A 14,650-nucleotide genomic window follows, 5' to 3' on the forward strand; every position below is an offset into this window, starting at 1 on the left:
CGCACATTGGGTGTGTGTGTGTGTGTGTGTGTGTGTGTGTTCACATACACTCCCCTACGTATGTATTTGCACAGTGAAGCTAAAACGTTTAAAACATTTGTCTTTATACTGCAGCATTTTGGATTTGGATTCAAATATTTCCGAATGAGGCCACTGTGCAGAATGTGATCTTTTAGTTGAGGGTATTTTTCTGTTTTACCATTTTGAAATGAAGGCACTTCATGTGTCTAGTCCCCCCATTTGAAGGTGCCAAGAGTATTTGGACAAATGTACTTTTATTGTATTAAAGTAGTCAAGAGTTTAGTATTTGGTCCCATATTCCGAGCACACAGTCACTACATTAAGATTGTGACACCTACAAACTTGTTGGATGCTTGTTTGTTTTGTTTTGGTTGTGTTTCAGATTACACTACCTTCAGAAAGTATTCATACCCCTTGACTCATTCCACATTTTGTTGTGTTACAGCCGGAATTTAAAATGGATTCAATGTATATCATTGTTGTCACTGGCCTACACACAATACCCCATAATGTCAAAGTATTTTGTTGTATATCTTTCTTTTTCATTTTCTTTATTTTTACAAATGAATTAAAAATGAAAAGCTGAGGAGATCAGGAGTAAAAAGGTGCTCAACAATACACATAACAATACACATACCAATACACATACAATACACATAACAATATACATAACAATACACATAACATGAACATAACAATACATATAACAATACACATAACAATACACATAACAATACATATAACAATACACATAACAATACATATAACAATACACATAACAATACACATAACAATACACATAACAATACACATAACAATACACATAACACTACACATAACATGAACATAACAATACACATAACAATACACATAACAATACATATAACAATACACATAACAATACATATAACAATACACATAACAATACACATAACACTACACATAACAATACACATAACAATACATATAACAATACACATAACAATACACATAACAATGCACATAACAATACACATAACAATACACATAACAATACACATAACATGAACATAACATGCAGTAATAGTGTTTAACATGATTTTTGAGTGACTATCACATATCTATCCCCGACACATACAATTATCTGTAAGGTCCCTCAGTTGAGCAGTGAATTTCAATCACAGATTCAATCACAAAAAACAGGGAGGTTTGCCAATGACTTGCAAAGAAGGGCACCTATTGGTAGATGGATACAAATAAAAAAGCAGACATTAAATATCCCTTTGAGCATGGGGAAGTTATTACTTACACTTTGGATGGTGTATCAATACATCCAGTCACTACAAAGTTACAGGCGTCCTTCCTAACTCAGTTGCCGGAGAAGAAGGAACCTGCTCAGGGATTTCACCATGAGGCCCATGGGGACTTTAATAGCTGTGATAGAGAAAACTGAGGATGGATCAACAACACTGTAGTTACTCCACAATACTAACCTAATTGACAGAGTGAAAAGAAGGAAGCCTGTACAACCTTTGAATATTCCAAAACAGGCATCCTGTTTGCAACAAGACACCCAAGTAATACGGAAAAATATGTGGCAAAGCAATTCAACTTTTTATCCTGAAGTGTTATGTTTGGGGCAAATCGATTGCAACACATTACTGAGTACCTCTCTCCATATTTTCAAGCTTAGTGGTGGCTGCATCATGTTATGGGTATGCTTGTAATCGTTAAGGACTGCAGAGTTTTTCAGGATAAAAACAAAACGTAATGGAGCTAAGCACAGGCAAAAAACCTGGGTCAGTCTGCTTTTCACCAGACACTGGAAGATGAATTCACCTTTCAGCAGGACAATAACCTAAAACACAAGGCCAAATCTACACTGGAGTTGCTTATCGAGAAGTCGGTGAATGGCCGAGTTTACAGGTTTGATTGAAATATGCTTGAAAATATATGGCAAATGTTCCACTCTCTAGGTGTGGAAAACTCTTAGAGACTTACCTAGAAAGACACAGAAAATCACATTGTAGGATTTTCAATGAATTTATTTGCAAATTATGGTGGAAAATAAGTATTTGGTCACCTACAAACAAGCAAGATTTCTGGTTCTCACAGACCTGTAACTTCTTTAAGAGGCTCCTCTGTCCTCCACTCGTTACCTGTATTAATGGCACCTGGTGAGGAGGGAGGGAGGGAGGTTAGCATTTTTGGTCGGGGGTGGTATGATCTTTGTTCCACTTGAACTTTCTCAGTATAGAGCCAAATGTACACATTTTAGCTACGCTGTCCAAGTAAATAGATCATTTCCAGAGTTGTGTATAAATAGTATCTCTGGAGACGTACTGACAGAACAGTGTTCTCTCTCTCTCTCCCTCGCTCTCACCTTCTCACTTTTTCTCACCTTTTCTCTCTTTTTCTCTCTCTCTCTCTCTCTCTCTCTCTCTCTCTCTCTCTCTTTCTCTCCAGTGACAGGAGGAACTCTGCACTACGGAAGCAGGTAATTTTCTCTCTCCATTCAGAGTTGCTCTCTCTGCGTATGGGGTTTTTACCTTTGTCCTGGACTCACTGTCCACTGCTCTGCATATGATGCACCCTCCCCATGCCATTCTCTTGCAAGGTCTACAGACCACACCATCTGAACCAGTTCTGCAGGTAAACTGTACCCTATTAGAATGGTCAGTGCTATCCTGGATCCTTGGGACATCCCTACCCTAACCCCTAACCCCATACCCTAACCTTAACGATATCCCTTACCTGACCCTAAGCTTAACTCTAACCTTAAACCTTACCTTAGCCATTGTACATTGCCACTTTAATGGGGTAGGGACTTCCCAAGGACCATATCAGAAGAGATAGATTCCAGTTTTATTATAACATCCAGTGAGTCTAGCTAGCTCCCCTAGTGGGAGCCTTTTGCTATGATCCTCCACTGTCACCCACCCCCTCCCCTGGTTACCTCCGCGGCGTATTCTCTCCTCCTCTAATCCCCCTCTCCTCCTCCTCCTCTCCCTCAGGAGGCTGGCCAGGTCATCCCTCTGATGGTGGAGAGCTGTATCCGCTTCATCAGTCGCCATGGTGAGGACGCCCTGCTACGTGCTCTCATTGGCTGGGTCTCTGTTGAATAGGTCAACGACTGGCTGTGTCTCTGTTGGCTGTGCCAATGACTGGCTTTGGCTCTGCCTGTGTGGACAGGTGTTTTGTGGTTGGCTTTAATAATAATAATAATAATAGAATAACTTTAAGTATCATGCCATTGCAATATAAATAATTAAAATACAACAGAATAATGAACAGCCTGCGTCGGCTGTCTGCATTCTAGACGATCAGTAACATCTCTCTCTCTCTCTCTCGCTCGCTCGCTCACTCACTCTCAATTCAATTCAAAGGGCTTTATAGGCATGGGAAACATATGTTAACATTGCCAAAGCAGGAGAAATAGATTATAAACAAAAGTGAAATAAATAATATACAAAAATTAACAGTAAACATTACACTCACAAAAGTTCCAAAGGAATAGAGACATTTCCAATGTCATATTATGTATATATACAGTGTTGTAACGATGGGCATATAGTTAAAGTACAAAAGGGAAAATAAATAAACATAAATATGGGTTGTATTTACAATGGTGTTTGTTCTTCACTGGTTGCCCATTTCTTGCTGCTGTGATGGCACAGGGGACTCTTCTTCAGGTTCGTCTCTCTGTAGGTGATGTCTTTGTTATGGAACGTTTGGGAATCGCTTCCTTTCAGGTGGTTGTAGATTTTAAAGTCTCTCTCGCTCTCTCCCTGCAGGTCTGCACCATGAGGGCATCTTCAGAGTGTCTGGCTCTCAGGTGGAGGTCAACGACATCAAGAACTCCTTTGAGAGAGGCAAGACTACACTACCCAGAAATCCCAGCTCCAGCGATAGCATAAACAGAAGGACCTGCTCATCTTACAATACTTCTTCTTTAACCCCCCCCCCCAAATGTCTTTCCTTTCTCCTCTTTTTCTTTCTCTCTCCTCCCTCCCCCCCCTCTGTCTGTAGGTGAGGACCCGTTGGCGGGGGATCAGAATGATCACGACATGGACTCCATCGCTGGCGTTCTGAAGCTCTACTTCAGAGGCCTGGACCACGCCCTCTTCCCCAAGGAAGTCTTCCATGACCTCATATCCTGCGTCTGTGAGTCTCCCACAGCGCCACGCTTTTTCCATTATCTTACCCTACAAAAAAGACCACTGTCCAGTGGTGAGTGTGTGCGTGTGTCGTCTGGATGTGTTTACCCTTTGTGTGTGTGTGTGTTCTGTTTCAGCTATGGAGAACCTGCAGGAGAGGGCTGTCCACATCAGGAAGGTTCTGCTGTCTCTGCCCAGCAACACTCTCATCATCATGAGATACCTGTTTGCCTTCCTCAACTAGTGAGTAACGCTGCACTAACGCTATTACAACACAAATGGAACATTACCACAGGTCCGTGAGTGACACTACAGTTGACCCCACTGCACTACCAAAGCTGTGCTTGGGCTAATCTGGAATGTTCTATTCAGAGTCTCCCATCCCTCTATCCTTCACTTTCATCCCTCCCTCCCCTCTCTGCGGTCTGCGTCTAGCCATGTGGTTTCCCCAGCCAGCGGAATCTGTTCCAGTTTCACTATCATTGCCAGAATGAGGTGTGTGTGTGTGTGTGTGTGTGTGTGTGTGTGTGTGTGTGTGTGTGTGTGTGTGTGTGTGTGTGTGTGTGTGTGTGTTTCCCATGCTGGTATAAATGGCTGCTCTGCGTCTGTCCGCCCTTACTGCTCTCCACTGTGTCATGCAGGACACCAGACGTGCCAGAGTCACCCTTTACTACTGCCACCACACACACACACACACACACACACACACACACACACACACACACACACACACATACAAGGGGCCTCTCAGCTTTGATGACTAAACCCTCCACTCTGGGGGTGGAGGTAGAGAGAGAGAAGGAGGGAGGAGAAAAAGAGAGGGAGAGGAGTGTAACTTGAGCACCCAGACAGGCCTCTTATGATAAAACCTGTTTGGAGCTGGTCCATTTTGTCCAAGTGATTCAACATGACCCCCAACACTCCTGGCCCTTTCTTCCCCCCCTTCCCCCCTCCCCAATGGCTTATCATCTGCTCTCTGTCACCATACCATGTGGGGGGGGGGGGGGGGGGGGCTGAGAGTGTGGTCAGACTGTCTAGCCTTGTCCCCGAGAGTGCACTCATCCACACAAGATTGAATGGACTTGCAGACCTTTTGGGTAGGAAACTCCCTTTAAAGCACCAATCCAATGCATGGTTGTTATGGGCTCTGGAATAGAAAAACAGCAAGAGACCAGGCAGTTTAAAGAGGTAATGAACTGCCTGGGAGCTTTATAGCATATTCTGTAGCCTGAGAGCTTTATAGCACATTCTGTAGCCTGAGAGCTTTATAACACATTCTGTAGCCTGAGAGCTTTATAACACATTATGTGGCCTGAGAGCTTTATAACACATTATGTGGCCTGTGAGCTTTATAACACATTATGTAGCCTGAGGGCTTTATAACACATTATGTAGCCTGAGGGCTTTATAACACATTATGTAGCCTGAGGGCTTTATAACACATTATGTTGCCTGAGAGCTTTATAACACATTCTGTAGCCTGAGGGCTTTATAACACATTCTGTAGCCTGAGGGCTTTACAACACATTCTGTAGCCTGAGGGCTTTATAACACATTCTGTAGCCTGAGGGCTTTACAACACATTCTGTAGCCTGAGAGCTTTATAACACATTCTGTAGCCTGAGAGCTTTATAACACATTATGTGGCCTGAGAGCTTTATAACACATTATGTAGCCTGAGAGCTTTATAACACATTATGTAGCCTGAGGGCTTTATAACACATTATGTAGCCTGAGGGCTTTATAACACATTCTGTAGCCTAAGGGCTTTATAACACATTATGTTGCCTGAGAGCTTTATAACACATTCTGTAGCCTGAGGGCTTTATAACACATTCTGTAGCCTGAGGGCTTTACAACACATTCTGTAGCCTGAGAGCTTTATAACACATTCTGTAGCCTGAGAGCTTTATAACACATTATGTAGCCTGAGGGAATGGAACCCTGCTTTCCACTAATCCTGGTTAAAACATTACAGTCCTGCACCCACACACACACACACACACACACACACACTCTCTCTTTCTGGTTTAAACATTGCAGTCCTATACACACAGAGACACGGACACAGATGATGGGTAATGATTTCAACAGGAATGCGATAAAGGCGGTACGTGTGTGTGTGTGTTCATGTCTGTGCGTTCGTGTGTGTGTTTGTGCTTAACCCTGTCCTCTCTCCCCAGCCTGTCCCGGTACAGTGACCTCCTGTCCTCTCCCCCCAGCCTGTCCCGGTACAGTGACCTCCTGTCCTCTCTCCCCAGCCTGTCCCAGTACAGTGAGGACAACATGATGGATCACTATAACCTGCTGTCCTCTCTCCCCAGCCTGTCCCGGTACAGTGAGGACAACATGATGGATCCCTATAACCTGCTGTCCTCTCTCCCCAGCCTGTCCCGGTACAGTGAGGACAACATGATGGATCCCTATAACCTGCTGTCCTCTCTCCCCAGCCTGTCCCGGTACAGTGAGGACAACATGATGGATCCCTATAACCTGGCCATCTGCTTCGGGCCCACACTGATGTCAGTCCCAGAGAGCTGTGACCAGGTGTCCTGCCAGGCCCACGTTAACGAGCTCATCAAGACCATCATCATCCACCACGACGGGGTCTTCCCCGGACCACGGGACCTGCAGGGGCCCGTCTACATCAGCCCAGGGGCCACTGATGAGTACTGGTGAGTGGGGGCGCAGGAGTAGGGGACAGTGTGTGTGTGTGTGAGGCAGAGAGGTGCAGGGGCCCCTATACGAGTAGTGAGGTAGACACAAGGGACCTGTTTACTACTGAGGTGAGCTGTGTGTGTGTGTGTGTGTGTGTGTGTGTGTGTGTGTGTGTGTGTGTGTGTGTGTGTGTGTGTGTGTGTGTGTGTGTGTGTGTGTGTGTGTGTGTGTGTGTGTGTGTGGGAGGGAGGGAGGGAGGGAGGGGTAGAGACGGGACTAGGGGATGGTGAAGGGTTTTTGGGGTGGGGGGGGTGTAGTGATTTAAGAGCCAGAAGGATCCGCTTACCCAGAGAGTGCTGATCTTAGGCCCAAAAGACACACACACACACACACACACCTCTGGAATCCTGGCCTAGGTTGGACCAGTCCATTAGTGTAACAGTAGAAGTGGCAGGTATGGAGGCATGCCGGCCATCCCAGAGACACTACAGTAACATCGAAGATCTCTCCGGTGAGGAAGATCTCTCCGGTTAGGAAGATCTCTCCATCTCTGGCCAGACCTGAAGTGTCTGTTTGTAACTAGATGAATGGAAGTATCTGATGTTGTCATATTGAAGTCATTTAATCTCTCATCCTCTCATTCATTAACACATGAGCTCTTTTAGCTGAAATGCGTGTGTTTATCAGCTGTAGGGGGTCACATGGTTTACACACTGACACACACACCCTCAGGGAAAACACATGTACATATCTGCTCAGTTGTGCTGCATGACCAGCTGTTTCACCAGTTGCTAATTTTCCCACCCCTATTCAAAATCAAATCTCTCTCTCTCTCAGTGATCCCCACTGTGAGCCCCCCCTGGTGGACATACCTGCTCCGGACACCATCTCTGTCATCCACAACAGCGATGATGGTGAGTACACAGCAATATGTACACACACGAACACACTGTTGAAAACATTTTTCCATAATTCGTCTTTGAGCCGAAGCTTGCCCACTGATGTGGCAAACATGATGCCCACGGATGCCATGCTGTCCTCCCTCACTCACTCGCTCTGCCCCTAACTCTGAAGCTGCTTCTATCAGCAGCATTCTGCTTCTGACATCCCCTGGCCCCTGGCCACGTCACACAGCCACACTCTGACCTCTTATATCTCCCTTATCAGCACTTTATAACAGCTGTGTGATCACTCTATGACTGTGTGCTCCCCAACCTCTTCGTCTATAACCAACTGCCGTGGCACTAACCTGCTTGATACTAACACGCCTCCTTCTCTCTACCCCTGCCCCTCCTCCGCTGTTTCTCCCCTCACTCTACCCCTGCCCCTTCTCCGCTGTTTCTCCCCTCTCTCTTCTGTTTCTCCCCTCACTCTACCCCTGCCCCTCCTCCGCTGTTTCTCCCCTCTCTCATCTGTTTCTCCCCTCTCTCTCCCCTGTCTCTCCCTTCTCTCTCCCCTGTCTCTCCCCTCTCTCTCCCCTGTTTCTCCCCTCTCTCTCCCCTGTATCTCCCCTCTCTCTTCTGTTTCTCCCCTCTCTCTCCCCCTGCCCCTCCTCCCCTGTTTCTCCCCTCTCTCTCCCCCTGCCCCTCCTCCCCTGTTTCTCCCCTCTTTCTCCCCTCTCTCTCCCCTGTTTCTCCCCTCTCTCTCCCCTGTTTCTCCCCTCTCTCTTCCGTTTCTCCCCTCTCTCCCCCTGCCCTTCCTCCCCTGTTTCTCCCCCCTGTTTCTCTCCCCTCTCTCCTGTCTCTCCCCTCTCTCTCCCCTGTTTCTCCCCTCTCTCTCCCGTTTCTCCCCTCTCCTGTTTCTCCCCTCTCTCTTCTGTTTCTCCCCTCTCTCTCCCCTGTTTCTCCCCTCTCTCTTCTGTCTCTCCCCTCTCTCTTCTGTCTCTCCCCTCTCTCTTCCCTGTTTCTCCCCTCTCTCTTCTGTCTCTCCCCTCTCTCTTCTGTCTCTCCCCTCTCTCTTCCCTGTTTCTCCCCTCTCTTCTCTCTCCCCTCTCTATTCTGTTTCTCCCCTCTCTCTCCCCTGTTTCTCCCCTCTCTCTTCTGTTTCTCCCCTCTCTCTCCCCCTGCCCCTCATCCCCTGTTTCTCCCCTCTCTCTTCCCTGTTTCTCCCCTCTCTCTCCCCCTGCCCCTCATCCCCTGCTTCTCCCCTCTCTCTACCCTATTTCTCCCCTCTCTCTCCCCTGTCTCTCCCCTCTCTCCCCCCCTGCCCCCCATCCCCTGTTTCTCCCCTCTCTCTTCCCTGTTTCTCCCCTCTCTCTCCCCTGTTTCTCCCCTCTCTCTTCCCTGTTTCTCCCCTCTCTCTCCGTTTCTCCCCTCTCTTTTCTCTCTTCCCTGTTTCTCCCCTCTCTCTTCTGTCTCTCCCCTCTCTCTTCCCTGTTTCTCCCCTCTCTCTCCCCTGTTTCCCTCTCTCTCCCCTGTTTCTCCCCTCTCTCTTCCCTCTCTCTTCTGTTTCTCCTCTCTCTTCCCTGTTTCTCCCCTCTTCTGTTTCTCCCCTCTCTCTTCTGCTTCTCCCCTCTCTCCCCTATTTCTCCCCTCTCTCTCCCCTGTTTCTCCCCTCTCTCTTCTGTCTCTCCCATATCTCTCCCCCTGCCCCTCCTCCCCTGTTTCTCCCCTCTCTCTTCTGTTTCTCCCCTCTCTCTCCCACGTTTCTCCCCTCTCTTTTCTCTCTCCCCTATTTCTCCCCTCTCTCTCCCCTGTTTCTCCCCTCTCTCTCCCCCTGCCCCTCATCCCCTGTTTCTCCCCTCTCTCTTCCCTGTTTCTCCCCTCTCTCTCCCCCTGCCCCTCATCCCCTGTTTCTCCCCTCTCTCTTCTGTTTCTCCCCTCTCTCTCCCCTGTTTCTCCCCTCTCTCTTCTGTCTCTCCCCTCTCTCTTCTGTCTCTCCCCTCTCTCTTCCCTGTTTCTCCCCTCTCTCTTCTGTCTCTCCCCTCTCTCTTCTGTTTCTCCCCTCTCTCTCCCCCTGCCCCTCCTCCCCGGTTTCTCCCCTCTCTCTCCCCCTACCCCTCCTCCCCTGTTTCTCCCCTCTTTCTCCCCTGTTTCTTCTGTCTCTCCCCTCTCTCTTCTGTCTCTCCCCTGTTTCTCCCCTCTCTCTCCCCTGTTTCTCCCCTCTCTCTTCCCTCTCTCTTCTGTTTCTCCCCTCTCTCTTCTGTTTCTCCCCTCTCTCTTCTGTTTCTCCCCTCTCTCCCCTCTCTCTCCCCTGTTTCTCCCCTCTCTCTTCTGTCTCTCCCATCTCTCTCCCCCTGCCCCTCCTCCCCTGTTTCTCCCCTCTCTCTTCTGTTTCTCCCCTCTCTCCCCCGTTTCTCCCCTCTCTTTTCTCTCTCCCCTATTTCTCCCCTCTCTCCCCCCTGTTTCTCCCCTCTCTCTCCCCCTGCCCTTCATCCCCTGTTTTTCCCCTCTCTCTTCCATGTTTCTCCCCTCTCTCTCCCCCTGCCCTTCATCCCCTGTTTTTCCCCTCTCTCTTCCCTGTTTCTCCCCTCTCTCTTCTGTTTCTCCCCTCTCTCCCCCGTTTCTCCCCTCTCTTTTCTCTCTCCCCTATTTCTCCCCTCTCTCCCCCCTGTTTCTCCCCTCTCTCTCCCCCTGCCCTTCATCCCCTGTTTTCCCCTCTCTCTTCCCTGTTTCTCCCCTCTCTCTCCCCCTGCCCCTCATCCCCTGTTTCTCCCCTCTCTATTCTGTTTCTCCCCTCTCTCTCCCCTGTTTCTCCCCTCTCTCTTCTGTTTCTCCCCTCTCTCTCCCCCTGCCCCTCATCCCCTGTTTCTCCCCTCTCTTCCCTGTTTCTCCCCTCTCACCCCTGTTTCTCCCCTCTCTCTTCCCTGTTTATCCCCTCTCTCCCCTGTTTCTCCCCTCTCTCTTCCCTGTTTCTCCCCTCTCTCTCCGTTTCTCCCCTCTCTTTTCTCTCTCCCCTGTTTCTCCCCTCTCTCTTCTGTCTCTCCCCTCTCTCTTCCCTGTTTCTCCCCTCTCTCTCCCCCGTTTCTCCCGTCTCTCTTCCCTGTTTCTCCCCTCTCTCTCCCCTGTTTCTCCCCTCTCTCTCCCCTGTTTCCCTCTCTCTCCCCTGTTTCTCCCCTCTCTCTTCCCTCTCTCTTCTGTTTCTCCTCTCTATCTTCCCTGTTTCTCCCCTCTCTCTTCTGTTTCTCCCCTCTCTCTTCTGTTTATCCCCTCTCTCCCCTATTTCTCCCCTCTCTCTCCCCTGTTTCTCCCCTCTCTCTTCTGTCTCTCCCATCTCTCTCCCCCTGCCCCTCCTCCCCTGTTTCTCCCCTCTCTCTTCTATTTCTCCCCTCTCTCTCCCACGTTTCTCCCCTCTCTTTTCTCTCTCCCCTATTTCTCCCCTCTCTCTCCCCTGTTTCTCCCCTCTCTCTCCCCCTGCCCCTCATCCCTTGTTTCTCCCCTCTCTCTTCCCTGTTTCTCCCCTCTCTCTCCCCCTGCCCCTCATCCCCTGTTTCTCCCCTCTCTCTTCTGTTTCTCCCCTCTCTCTCCCCTGTTTCTCCCCTCTCTCTTCTGTCTCTCCCCTCTCTCTTCTGTCTCTCCCCTCTCTCTTCCCTGTTTCTCCCCTCTCTCTTCTGTCTCTCCCCTCTCTCTTCTGTTTCTCCCCTCTCTCTCCCCCTGCCCTCCTCCCCGGTTTCTCCCCTCTCTCTCCCCCTACCCCTCCTCCCCTGTTTCTCCCCTCTTTCTCCCCTGTTTCTTCTGTCTCTCCCCTCTCTCTTCTGTCTCTCCCCTGTTTCTCTTCTGTCTCTCCCCTGTTTCTCCCCTCTCTCTCCCCTGTTTCTCCCCTCTCTCTTCTGTTTCTCCCCTCTCTCTTCTGTTTCTCCCCTCTCTCTTCTGTTTCTCCTCTCTCTCCCCTATTTCTCCCCTCTCTCTCCCCTGTTTCTCCCCTCTCTCTTCTGTCTCTCCCATCTCTCTCCCCTGCCCCTCCTCCCCTGTTTCTCCCCTCTCTCTTCTGTTTCTCCCCTCTCTCTCCCCCGTTTCTCCCCTCTCTTTTCTCTCTCCCCTATTTCTCCCCTCTCTCTCCCCTGTTTCTCTCCTCTCTCTCCCCCTGCCCCTCATCCCCTGTTTCTCCCCTCTCTCTTCCCTGTTTCTCCCCTCTCTCTCCCCCTGCCCCTCATCCCCTGTTTCTCCCCTCTCTCTTCTGTTTCTCCCCTCTCTCTCCCCCGTTTCTCCCCTCTCTTTTCTCTCTCCCCTATTTCTCCCCTGTTTCTCCCCTCTCTCTCCCCTGTTTCTCCCCTCTCTCTCCCCCTGCCCCTCATCCCCTGTTTCTCCCCTCTCTCTTCCCTGTTTCTCCCCTCTCTCTCCCCCTGCCCCTCATCCCCTGTTTCTCCCCTCTCTCTACCCTATTTCTCCCCCCTCTCTCCCCCTGCCCCTCATCCCCTGTTTCTCCCCTCTCTCTCCCCTGTTTCTCCCCTCTCTCTTCCCTGTTTCTCCCCTCTCTCTCCCCTGTTTCTCCCCTCTCTCTCCCCTGTTTCTCCCCTCTCTCTCCCCCGTTTCTCCCCTCTCTTTTCTCTCTCCCCTATTTCTCCCCTCTCTCTCCCCTGTTTCTCCCCTCTCTCTTCTGTCTCTCCCCTCTCTCTCCCCCTGCCCCTCATCCCCTGTTTCTCCCCTCTCTCTCCCCCGTTTCTCCCCTCTCTCTTCCCTGTTTCTCCCCTCTCTCTCCCCTGTTTCTCCCCTCTCTCGTCTCTGTTTCTCCCCTCTCTCTCCCCTGTTTCTCCCCTCTCTCTTCCCTGTTTCTCCCCTCTCTCTTCCCTGTTTCTCCTCTCTCTCCCCTGTTTCTCCCCTCTCTCTCCCCTGTTTTTCCCCTCTCTCTCCCCCGTTTCTCCCCTCTCTTTTCTCTATCCCCTATTTCTCCACTCTCTCTCCCCTGTTTCTCCCCTCTCTCTTCTGTCTCTCCCCTCTCTCTCCCCCTGCCCCTCATCCCCTGTTTCTCCCCTCTCTCTCCCCTGTTTCTCCCCTCTCTCTCCCCTGTTTCTCCCCTCTCTCTCCCCCGCTTCTCCCCTCTCTTTTCTCTCTCCCCTATTTCTCCCCTCTCTCTCCCCTGTTTCTCCCCTCTCGCTTCTGTCTCTCCCCTCTCTCTCCCCCTGCCCCTCATCCCCTGTTTCTCCCCTCTCTCTCCCCCGTTTCTCCCCTCTCTCTCCCCCGTTTCTCCCATCTACCCTCTCTCTTCCCTGTTTCTCCCCTCTCTTCCCTGTTTCTCCCCTCTCTCTCTCCCGTTTCTCCCCTCTCTTTTCTCTTTTCCCTCTTTTCCCCTCTCTCTCCCCCGTTTCTCCCCTCTCTCTCCCCCGTTTCTCCCATCTACCCTCTCTCTTCCCTGTTTCTCCCCTCCCCTGTTTCTACCCTCTCTCTCCCCTGTTTTCCCCTCTCTCTTCCCCTTTTCCCCCTCTCTCTTCCCTGTTTCTCCCCTCTCTCTTATGTTTCTCCCCTCCCCGTTTCTCCCCTCTCTTTTCCACCGTTTCTCCTTTCTCTCTCCCCTGTTTCTCCCCTCTCTCATCTGTTTCTCCCCTCTCTCTCCCCTGTTTGTCCCCTCTCTCTTCTGTTTCTCCCTTCTCTCTCCCCCGTTTCTCTCCTCTATCTCCCCCGTTTCTCTCCTCTCGCTCCCCTCTCGCTCCCCTTGTTTCTCCCCTCTCTCTCGCCCGTTTCTCCCCTCTCGCTCCACTGTTTCTCCCCTCTCTCTCCCCTGTTTCTCCCCTCACTCTCCCCTGTTTCTCCCCCCTCTCTCCCCCGTTTCTCCCCACTCTCTCCCCTCTTTCTCCCCTCTCTCTCCCCTGTTTCTTCCCTCTCTCCCCTGTTTCTCCCCACTCTCTCCCCTCTTTCCTCCCTCTCTCTCCCCTCTCTCTTCTATTTATCCCCTCTCTCTTCTGTTTCTCCCCTCTCTCTTCTGTTTCTCCCCTCTCTTCCCTGTTTCTCCCCTCTCTCTTCTGTTTCTCCCCTCTCTTCCCTGTTTCTCCCCTCTCTCTTCTGTTTCTCCCTTCTCTCTCCCCTGTTTCTCCTCTCTCTCTTCCCCGTTTCTCCCCTCTCTCTCCCCCGTTTCTCTCCTCTCTCTCCCCCGTTTCTCTCCTCTCTCTCCCCCGTTTCTCTCCTCTCTCTCCCCCGTTTCTCTCCTCTCTCTCCCCCGTTTCTCCCCTCTCTCTCCCCCTTTCTCCCTTCTCTCTCCCCTGTTTCTCCCCTCTCTCTTCTGTTTCTCCCCTCTCTTCCCTGTTTCTCCCCTCTCACTTCTGTTTCTCCCCTCTATTCCCTGTTTCTCCTCTCTCTCTCGCTTCTGTCTCTCCCCTCTCTCTCCCCCTGCCCCTCATCCCCTGTTTCTCCCCTCTCTCTCCCCTGTTTCTCCCCTCTCTCTCCCCTGTTTCTCCCCTCTCTCTCCCCCGCTTCTCCCCTCTCTTTTCTCTCTCCCCTATTTCTCCCCTCTCTCTCCCCTGTTTCTCCCCTCTCGCTTCTGTCTCTCCCCTCTCTCTCCCCCTGCCCCTCATCCCCTGTTTCTCCCCTCTCTCTCCCCCGTTTCTCCCCTCTCTCTCCCCCGTTTCTCCCATCTACCCTCTCTCTTCCCTGTTTCTCCCCTCTCTTCCCTGTTTCTCCCCTCTCTCTCTCCCGTTTCTCCCCTCTCTTTTCTCTTTTCCCTCTTTCTCCCCTCTCTCTCCCCCGTTTCTCCCCTCTCTCTCCCCCGTTTCTCCCATCTACCCTCTCTCTTCCCTGTTTCTCCCCTCCCCTGTTTCTACCCTCTCTCTCCCCTGTTTTCCCCTCTCTCTTCCCCTTTTCCCCCTCTCTCTTCCCTGTTTCTCCCCTCTCTCTTATGTTTCTCCCCTCCCCGTTTCTCCCCTCTCTTTTCCACCGTTTCTCCTCTCTTTTCCCTGTTTCTCCCCT

General features: G+C 50.4%; 1 protein-coding gene across 6 annotated transcripts in view; it reads left to right on the plus strand.

Annotated features, from left to right (window-relative positions):
- The window catches only part of LOC139413330 (SLIT-ROBO Rho GTPase-activating protein 2-like), a 123,394-nt gene that overhangs the window by 102,049 nt on the left and 6,695 nt on the right, over positions 1-14,650 (plus strand). For 5 of the 6 annotated variants that reach the window (XM_071160554.1, XM_071160556.1, XM_071160558.1 and 2 more), the window contains 7 exons: positions 2,467-2,497; positions 3,015-3,075; positions 3,795-3,872; positions 4,030-4,164; positions 4,295-4,400; positions 6,608-6,832; positions 7,653-7,729. In XM_071160554.1, coding sequence (XP_071016655.1) covers positions 2,467-2,497; positions 3,015-3,075; positions 3,795-3,872; positions 4,030-4,164; positions 4,295-4,400; positions 6,608-6,832; positions 7,653-7,729 — 713 coding nt within the window. The remainder of the gene's footprint in view (positions 1-2,466; positions 2,498-3,014; positions 3,076-3,794; positions 3,873-4,029; positions 4,165-4,294; positions 4,401-6,607; positions 6,833-7,652; positions 7,730-14,650) is intronic. The other variant, XM_071160555.1, reaches the window with a different exon arrangement.

The sequence above is a fragment of the Oncorhynchus clarkii genome, chromosome 7 (genome assembly GCF_045791955.1).
Source record: "Oncorhynchus clarkii lewisi isolate Uvic-CL-2024 chromosome 7, UVic_Ocla_1.0, whole genome shotgun sequence".
Taxonomy (NCBI): Eukaryota; Metazoa; Chordata; class Actinopteri; order Salmoniformes; family Salmonidae; genus Oncorhynchus; species Oncorhynchus clarkii.